Source organism: Otolemur garnettii, unplaced genomic scaffold (assembly GCF_000181295.1).
Source record: "Otolemur garnettii isolate 467f Iridium unplaced genomic scaffold, OtoGar3 scaffold00004, whole genome shotgun sequence".
NCBI lineage: Eukaryota > Metazoa > Chordata > Mammalia > Primates > Galagidae > Otolemur > Otolemur garnettii.
In genome coordinates, this window is record NW_003852399.1 from 9,921,540 (window position 1) to 9,931,609 (window position 10,070).

At 38.6% G+C, this 10,070-nt stretch overlaps 1 protein-coding gene across 3 annotated transcripts in view; it reads left to right on the plus strand.

Moving 5' to 3' along the window:
• Positions 1-256: 256 nt before the first annotated feature.
• TAF2 (TATA-box binding protein associated factor 2) overlaps positions 257-10,070 on the plus strand; it is a 72,716-nt gene continuing 62,902 nt past the window's right edge. For 2 of the 3 annotated variants that reach the window (XM_023517279.1, XM_023517282.1), the window contains exons 1-3: positions 347-701; positions 1,124-1,178; positions 4,489-4,649. In XM_023517279.1, the coding sequence (XP_023373047.1) occupies positions 619-701; positions 1,124-1,178; positions 4,489-4,649 (299 nt within the window). In that variant the 5' untranslated portion in view covers positions 347-618. Of the gene's footprint in view, positions 702-1,123; positions 1,179-4,488; positions 4,650-10,070 lie in introns of all 3 variants that reach the window. The other variant, XM_003782382.2, reaches the window with a different exon arrangement.

Sequence of the window (10,070 nt, forward strand, 5' to 3'; positions counted from 1 at the left end):
TGCTTGCAGTTTAATTACAAAGTTTACAGTTTAAATCACTGGGACCCAATGAGAGTGGGGTGTCTGTTTAACACAGCCAGAGGAACACCCCTCTTTCTGGTTTTGGGAGACCCCTTAACTAGCAGTAGCCGCTGAGCCTGTTTTACCTGGCCCTTCGCAAACTCATCTCCTTTCCCCCACTAGATATTTTCACTTTACTGAATTTTAACAAATCTCACCACGTGCACAGGAAAAGGAAAATACAGAAATCCTCGTATTAGCGCTCAGATCCCGCCTACTGCTGCAATACTTCCGGATTCTACCTCGTCCGCCTTTCCTCTTCCGCTGACGTCTGAGGTCAAAGGCCACGGCCAAGATGTCGGGGGACGGTATCTTTGAGCGGTTGCAGAGCCGGGCATCTCTGTGACAGAATCCTGGCCCAGGCGCTTTCTAGGAGCCTGGTGGAGGGAGCGAATCTGAGGCTGCCGCGGTCGGGCGGGTCTGGGCGCCGACGGCGTCCCGGCCGCGGGGCGTGGCTGGTGGCGGCCGAGCGGGAGCTGGGGCTGTGAGGTCCCCGAGACGAATAATGCCCCGCAGCCCCCCGGGACGCGGGGAAGCCAGGCTCCGCGGGACCGCTTCATGCCGCCGACTGGTTTAGAGCCCGCCAGAATGAACAGGAAGAAAGGAGACAAGGGCTTTGAAAGCCCACGGCCATATAAATTATAAGTATTTTTTCCATCTCACTTCTTTACGGTTTTGTTGCCATTCATTGTATTTTGTAATTCCTTGAAGCCGACTTTTTGGGGCTGAGAAACCTCGTGGGAAACTAGAATTCCCTGTGATGGAAATGGTGTTTGTGGAGGGAAAATATTGTGAATGACAGTGTTACTCAGCAGATTTATTTCCCCTTGAAAGATACCTTTTTAAGAGCACTAAGTTGCATTTCTATCAAAAGAGATCTATTTTCGGGGCTGTTGCTAGATTTAAAACAAGTTATCTTAAATTGTAGGGATTGTTTTAGAATGAAAGATCGACGTGATTTTGAGCTATTAAGAACGTAACCCTTGTTTATATCTGGATAAGCTTATGCTTTCATTTAATAACAAAAATTGTTTCTCTTTTATTTTCATATTTTGTAATATACAACTCATCAGGTCGTCTGCATAAACAACATAAACTTCCAGAGAAAATCTGTTGTGGTAAGTTTATTCTGTTTTTTTCTTTAAGTTTTTTTAATTTTTATTTTTTGAGACACAGGCTCAAGCTGTCGCCTAAAGTCTTGTTGAGAGCTGATTTAATGATCTAAACGTCCTCTGTACCTTCTTTTTGTGTATCATTTCACCTCCATCCCTACTAACCTGGAAGAATTGATAGAAAGGAGTTGCAGGTTACTCTTTAGAAACGAATTGTGTTGTGGATGACTTGTTTCCCACTAGAACTATTGGTTGAATGGTGTATGGGTTAGGTCCCTGAAAGGAAAAAAAATGGCACACATGTACAGATTAATTGAGGGAAATTAGCGATGGTACTGTTTAGAACAAACAGGGTTAAGAGAACCTAACAAGGTGTTAGGGACACTGAGCTAGCAACGGTAAAGAACAGTTAACACTTGTGGGCTTGAAAGATCAAAAGGAGGAAGAATTTAATAGAACCTACTCTAGCCATAGGAAAGAATTCCCTTATAGGAGCTGTTGCCATTAGTAGAAGAATGAAACTACTGCCAGCAACCTGGGATAATGTATATAATGACCTCATTTTCCCTTTTATGCAGGTTGCTTCTGTTGATTGTTTTCTTTGCTGTGCAAAAACTTCTTAGCTCTATGTGATCCCCTGTGTACAATTTTGCTGTGGTTACCTATGCTTTTTTTTTTCATATATTACTCGGGAAATCATTGCCCAGACCAATTTCTTGGAGTGTGTCCCCAATGTTTTCTTTTAGTAGGTTCATAATTTCAGATCTTAGATTTAAGTCTTTAATTTATTTTGATTTGATTTTTGTATATGGTGAGAGAAAGGGGTCTTAGTTTAATTCTCCTGCTAGATACCTAGTTTTCCCAACACCATTTATTGAAGACATTGTCCTTTCCCCAATAAATTTTTGGCACTTTGTTTAGAATGAGTTCCCTATAGATTTGGGGGTTTATTTCTGGATTCTCTCTTCTGTATCCATTCACATATGTGTCTGTTTTTATATCAGTACCATGCTATTTCAGTTACTATACCTGTGTGGTATAATTTGAAGTCAGGTAACATGATTTCTCTGTTTGTTTGTTTGAGTCAGTCTTATGCTTTTGCCCAGGCTCACATACCCTGGAGTTAGCTAACTCAACAGCCATCTTCAGTTTCCTGGGCTCACGCTATCCTTCTGCCTCGTTCTCCTGAGTATCTGGAACTACCCACGCCTGTCACAACATCTAGCTAATTGTTTTCCATTTTTAGTAAAGAAAGGGTCTTGCTTTTGCTCAACTCCTGAGTTCAAGGGTTCCTCCCTCCTTGGTCTCCTAGCACTTGGGGAAGCCAAGAGTGCTTGGGATGGCTTTGGCTACTCCAAGTCTTTTGTGGTTCCATATAAATTTTAGGATTATTTTTTCTGGTATTTTGCTGGAGATTGCATTGAATCTGTAGATTGTTTTGAGTGATAAGGATGTTTTAACAATATTGATTTCTTCCAATGCTTGAGTATGGAATAGGCGGTATCTTTCCATTGTTTTGTGTCGTCTTCAATTTCTTTTGCTAGTATTTTATGATTTTCTTTGTAGGGAATCTCTTCTTTGGTTAAGTTTATTTCTAGATATTTTATTTTTACTTGTGGTTATTGTATATGGGATTGCTTTCTTGGGTTTTTTTTTTTCTTTTTTTGATAGTTTGCTATTGTCATATAGAAATAGCTGCAGATTTTTGAATGTCAATTTTGTATCCTGTAACTTTACTGAATTTGTATATCAGTTCTAATAGTTTTTGTGTGGAGACTTCAGGTTTCTCTAGCTATAAGATCATTTCGTCTGCAAAGATAATGTGACTTCTTCCTTTCCAATTTGGATGCCCTTTCTTTCTTTCTTTTATTTGATTGCTTTATTTAGAACTTCTCATACGATATAACAATGGTGAATGTGGGCATCCTTGTCTTTTTCTAGATCTTAGAGGAAAAGCTTTCTTTTTTTCCCATTCAGTTCTAGTTCTTTTTTTTTTTTTTTTGAGACAGAGCCTCCAGCTATCCCCCTGGGTAGAGTGCTGTGGCATCATAGCTCACAGCAACCTCCAACTCCTGGGCACAAGTAAGTCTCCTGCCTCAGCCTCCCAAGTAGCTGGGACCACAGGCACCCGCCACAATGCCCAGCTATTTTTTGGTTGCAGCTGTCATTGTTGTTTGGCGGGCCCAGGCTGGATTCGAACCCACCACCTTAGGTGTATGTGGCTAGCGCCCTAGCCACTTGAGCCACAGGCACTAAGCCTCAGTTCTAGTTCTTTAAGATATATTATTAGGTTGTTTATTTGAAGATTTTCTACCTTTTTTGATATAAGCATTTATTTATTTATTTTGCAGTTTTTGGCCGGGACTGGGTTTGAACCTACCACCTCTGGCATAAGGGGCTGGCACCCTACTCCTTTGAGCCACAGGTGCCACCTGATAAAAACACTTATTGCTATAAATTTTCCTCTTAATAGTGCTCTTTTTGTATCACATAGGTTTTGGTATGTTGTGTTTTCATTTTTGTTTCAATATATTTAACATTTTTTTTCTTAGTCTCTTAATTGACCCACTGACCACAGGAGCATATTGTTTAATTTCCATGTGTCTGTATAGTTTCCACTGTTCCTTCTGTTATTAATTTCTAGTTTTACTCCATTGTGGTCAGAGAAAATACTTGATATATATCGATTTTTTAAAAATATTTTACCACTTGTTTTGTGGCCTAACATATTGTCTGTCCTTGCGAATGACCCATGTACTGAGAAGAATGTGTATTCTGCCACTGTTGGATGAAGTGTTCTGTAAAGATCTATTAGGTCCATTTGGTTGTAGTGCAGATGAAGTCTGCTATTTCGTCTTTGGTTTTCTGTCTGGATGATCTGTCAAAGGTGGTGTAGTTTTTTTCCCCCCATTTTTTTCTGCCAAGTTCTTTCATTCACCAGCCTTCTGGGTTTGCTTCACTTTCCGCTCCTTTTTTTTTTCCTTCTTCCTTTTTTGGGTTCCAATCTGTCTATAATTTACTGTATTTGAGATTAGTTAGTCCTTTTACTTTATTTTCTGATAGATGCCCTGGAGACGATATCACCTGGGAACTAATTTTTACTGATCTGGATGATAAAATATTCATAAGTTATACCTGGTCAGTCATTAGGACAGTCATGTTTGAAATTAAGATACTTGTAGAGCACATATGTGTATGCAGCTATTTATGATTTTATATATGGAGTATAATATGTGTATATATAGTAGAAATCAAAGAAGTATGCTCTAAAATATACCAGTCTTTATAATGAAGCTGCTATTTTTTATCTTTACAGGGATTTGTGGAACTGACTATATTTCCCACAGTTGCAAACTTGAATAGAATTAAATTGAGCAGCAAACAGTGTAGAATATACCGAGTAAGGGTCAACGATTTAGAGGCTGCTTTTATTTATAATGATCCAACCTTGGAAGTTTGCCACAGTGAATCAAAACAGTAAGTCATAAACTTTAAAAGTTGATATTTTTTACCAATTTTTTAGTTTTTTTTAACTCAATTTTTATTAAATCATAACTGTATGCATTTATGGGGTACAATATGATGATTTGATACACAATGTGGAATGCTTAACTCAAACTAATTAACATAATCATCACCTCACTTACTTATTTTTGTGGTAAGACATTTACAATGTACTCATAGTTGTTTTGAAATGTACCCTTGCCTTATGTACAATAGGTGAGATCCCAGCAAATACACCCCCCCTTTCTCTTCCCTTTTTCTTTCTGGACTATCTTTGTGTTTTATCATTTGTAATATTTCTAATGATTAAGTCTTCTTGAAGGATTTCTCTAAGATTATTAGGCTCTGAATCCCATGTTTGTTTGTTTTGTAATTATCATTATCATTATCAGTAATCTGTTGCCTTTACAACTCTGTATGTTTGCTTCAAGTGATTTAGTTGCTGTGCCCAACGTAGTAATTGGGCACAGCAACGTAGTATTGTTTCTTATTTCTTCATATAATAGTTTTCGAAAAGTATTCTCCTAAAAATAATAGATTTTCTTAGCCATTTTTTTGCTTTTAATTTTTTAACTATTCGTAAATATTAAAAGTAATTTTCAATAAGTTAGATGGTCACTATAATCTGTATACCAGAAACTATTTCAAAATATTCTATAAAATATCTTGAGTAATTAGAATATCTTATAAAAATATTATCTAAAATACCTCCTTTCACCTTAAATAAATATTGCATCTGTTGAGGATGGCTCTGATTAATTAAACATTTATATGACCAGTTTTATGTTCCACTTTTTCTGTTTAATATTTTGGTTCCACCTTTCTGTGCATGTGTATACTTGATTATTATGTTCAAGTGATGGTCCGTTTGCACAGTATACTGACACTTGCATTCTCCAGTTTGCCATTTGTCTAGTTTTCAGCTTTTGCAGTTATCAATAATGTTAAGTGAATGTTGTGGCACATAAAAGGGTTTTTCTTCTCCCTTTGAATTATTGGTTTACCATTTTTACTTATTATGACTTATCTTAGTATTTTACCTGATTATACCCCAATAAAATTTATACTAATTTAAATACTGTCAGCTATATTTGGGGGCATTTACTTTTTCAAAGACAATATTGAGTTATATCCTTTCAGTGATTCTTAGTGTTTTAGGGTCGGGTGTCAAAACTTCATAAACTTTTTAGTTAAGATGTTGTTTTACCAGGTCTTTTTTTTATTTTTCAGTTTTTTGCTTTTTTTTTTTTAATTTTCTCTCTTTCTTTCTTTCTTTCTTTCTTTCTTTCTTTCTTTTTTTTTTTTTGCAGTTTTTGGCCAAGACTGGGTTTGAATCCACCACCTCCAGCATATGGGACCAGCACCCTACCCCTCCGAGCCACAGGCGCTGCCCTATTTTTCAGTTTTTTGGCTGGGGCTGGGTTTGAACCTGCTGCCTCCAGCATATGGGGCCGTTGCCCTACTCCTTGAGCCACAGGCACCGCCCAACAGGTCTTGATATGTAATATTGCCTTAAGGCAGCAGTTCTCACGTAATGTTTCCCAGATAAGCAGCACTATGGGGACTTGTTAAAGCTATAAATTCCCATCCATTACCCCAGACCTACTAAATCAGAAATGGGAAATAGAGTCTTATAATTTGTGTTTTAACAAGCCTGCCAGGTGATTATGACATGGACCAAAGTTAGAGAACCACCGCCATAAGGGATTGCAAAGGTTGGGAAGAGAGGCTGGCTTATCTTTAGACATATTTCTGAATCCCAATATTCAGTGGTTTAAAATCTTTCAAACTTAGAGAGGAGATAAGCAAATGGGGTTAGAAAAATTTAGGGAATCACTAAATTACTCCTCCACGTGTACCTTCTCATATCACAAAAGTAAATTGTTGAAATTACATTGCTTTCACAGCCATGCTTATAGAACTGGCATAAAAAGACTTATTAGAAAATCATCTGCATCCCCTTTCCCCAGAACAAAAATAAAAACTATGTGCCTTTAGAGTAGTAAGTATATACCACTAATGAACGGAAAAGTCACCTGTCAAAGAGCAACTGGGAGAACGATTGCTTTGCCAGGAGGCAAAAATGTCTGCATTTTTTCTTTTTTAATAAAGAAATAGCAAGCAATGAGGGAGAGGAGTGTCCTTTTTTCTTTTCTTTTCTTTCTTTTTTGTTGTTGTTGTTGTTGTTGTACTCTTTGTTAGTCATTGTTGTTTGGCCAGCCCAGGCTGGGTTTGAACCCACCAGCCCTGGTGTACATGGTTGGCACCCTAGCTGCTGAGCTATAGACACCGAGCCTCTATTTGCATTTTTTAAAAATTTATCATTGCCTTTTTTTTGTAGGTAGGAAAACTAAGGTATTTCATGAAAAATGAAATCTGTCATACAATGTAAATATATATGATCTTGAAATAGATTAACATATAATATATATGATCTTAAAATAGAATTAGTATCCTATTTTCTGCCTTTAGTCAATAAATGTTTATTATCTTCAGGGATGTAAAAAAATTACACATTGAAAATATACATCACTAATTCAACATTGCATCTCTGTATCCTCTTTTCATTAACACCCTGGAGTAAAAATAATGATTCTTGTTATTGCTTCGTTATTTCTTTAAAATACTAACTAAAATAGTTTTCATTTGGGAAACATAATTAATGCCATTAGGTTCTAAAAAGAATTGTGTCTTAATCAAGCTAGAGACATAGAAAGAAAACAAGACATTATCACTTAACAGATGCCTCACTCTACTGTTCGCACCCTTAAACCAATTGCAGCCAAAAGTCTTAAGATAGAGCACCTTAAGGAATGTGCTAATAATACACCTGACAGAACAACAATGGCAGTAGAACATTTTACTTAAACTTTTGAGATAATAAAACAGTATAGAAGTGGGGACCCTTGTGAAATGTTTTTCTTGTTTTGGCAACAAGATTATTTATTATTTATAAGCTTTATACTTGTGGCATACTGTAAAGTTTAATAAAGTAAGTGGTTCAGTGCCTGTAGTTTAGTGGTTAGGGTGCCAGCCACATATACCGGGGCTGGCAAGTTCAAACCCAGCCTGGGCCTGCTAAACGACAGTGACACCTACAACAAAAAATACCCAGGCATTGTGGCAGGTGCCTGTAGTCCCAGCTACTTGGGAGGCTGAGGCAATAGAATCACTTAAGCCCAAGAGATTGAGGTTGCTGTGAGCTGTGACACTCTGGCACTCTACTGAGGGCAACATAGTGAGACTCTATCTCAAAAAAAAAAAGAAGAGAGCACCTGAAATGAAAAAGCATCCCATTATAGTTTTTATAGGCACAGAGTTCCTTAAATTTCAAGAAAATTCAACTCTATTCATTAGGATTACATCAAGTAGGCCAGCTTACACAAGTAGCACCCTACAAATGGCTCTTACCACATAGTTCTTAGAATAAATATGGATATTATGAAGATGGTGATTGTATATCACTATTTGGTGAAATTTCTTGTTTTCATGATTTCTTCAGTCTTTTTTTCAGTAGATAGAATATTTCTTTAAAAGTCTGAATTGTCTAAGTACAGCTCATCACCTGGTAAAAGCTGGGATCATCAGTGGTCAATAATGTGGTTGGCAGCCATCGTTGCAGCTCTTCAATGCATGATCCAGACAAAATATGTGCTGGTCAGAGAGGCAGAGTTTTCAAGTCTTCTTAATTCACAGAACCGTGGGGTGCCAACCAAATTTCTTCTGATATTAACTATTCAGTTGCCTCTAATTGAGATAAACACTAGCAGCCCACCACCTTGTCCAAGTCAGGTAGATAGGGGGAGGCTTATGCATGCAACACAGGAAGAAGGCTGTGTGAAAGTGGTGAGTTGTGCCAGACTAGGAAAGCGTGAGCCGGAGGCTCCAATGGTACAGCACCCAGGTGTCACATGTGTAGTCATGGTATACACACAGGTACAGGAAGTCATGCCAGTCACGGTAGATGTGGGCATGCCAGTGGGCTAGGCCCAGAGGCAGCTGTGGTGTGCAGCTGAAGGGCGCATCCTGGCTCTGATGTTGGTCCCCCCCGCTGCTGTGGGCCAATAGGGCGCCTTTGGGCTGCAGCCACAGCACGCTGGCCTCCTGGAAGGCTTGGCCTGCATTTGGTGATAGGGTAAGGAACCTGTCTAAAAACACAGGTTTTGCACATCTGCTTCATCTGTAATTTGTTGTCACCCAGGTCTCAGTAAATATAATGTTACAGTGCATTGTCAAGGCCCCTAGTCTGTTAAGGGAGTGAGCTTTACTCTTTATTTAACTATGTTTATTTTGATGATTTCCCCTAAAATTTTTCCCTAGTAATGCAGAAGCTGCCTCATAACTTTTAGTATTATAATAAAAGGAACGTATAAAGGATATCTTCTCAAAGTTTAGGTTAGGACATTGGGGAAAGACAGGATATATTTTAAATTTTTCTTTTAGCTAGAACCAGAGCTTTTTTGGTGTTGGTCATGGTCACTTTAATAAACGCTTGACCAACTATCCTTGTTTGCCCAGCTCTAGAATCTTGATTATTCTTTTTTTTCCTTCTAGACCTAATAGTGATGAAAACCTTGATTATTCTTTAAAAGAGATGACATTTGTTTATTTTTGTTTTTGTTTTTGTTTTTGAAACAGAGTCTCAAGTCATCTTGGGTAGAGTGCAGTGGCATCATAGCTCACAGCAACCTCCAACTCCTAGGCTTAAGCGATTGTCTTGCCTTAGCCTCCCAAGTAGCTGGGACAACAGGTGCCTGCCACAATGCCTGGCTAATTTTTGATTGAAGTTGTTGTTTGGTAGGCCTGGGCTGGATTCAAACCCTCCAGCTTCGGTGTATGTGGCTGGTGCCTTAGCCACTTGAGCTACAGGCACTGAGCCAAGGGATGACATTTGTTAATAGTTTTGCTGTCTATTCATTAACTTGTTCAAAAAAGGATATATTTCCCCCCCACCCCACCCACGCCCTGAGATAGAGCCTTGATGTGGGTAGTCCAGGTTAGAGTACAACAGTGTCAATCATAACTCCCCCCAGCCTGGGCTCAAGTGATCCTTCTATCTCAGCCTCCTGAGTAGCATGCACACTTTGCTGATTTTTTTTTTTTTTTAACTTTTTATAGAGATAGGGTCTTACTATAGCCCAGACTAGTCTCAAATCCCGGGCTCAGGCAATCCCATTGCATCAGCCTCCCAAAGTTCTGGGATTATAGGTGTGAGTCATCATGCCAGCCAGGATTTAAAATTGATTTTAGAGTTTTCTTAGACAGAAGCTTTTGAAAGTAGCTAATGAAATTAGCATGAAGGGGCTCGGCGCCTGTGGCTCAAGTGGCTAAGGCGCCAGCCACATACACCTAAGGTGGCGGGTTCGAATCCCCAGCCCGGGCCCGCCAAACAAC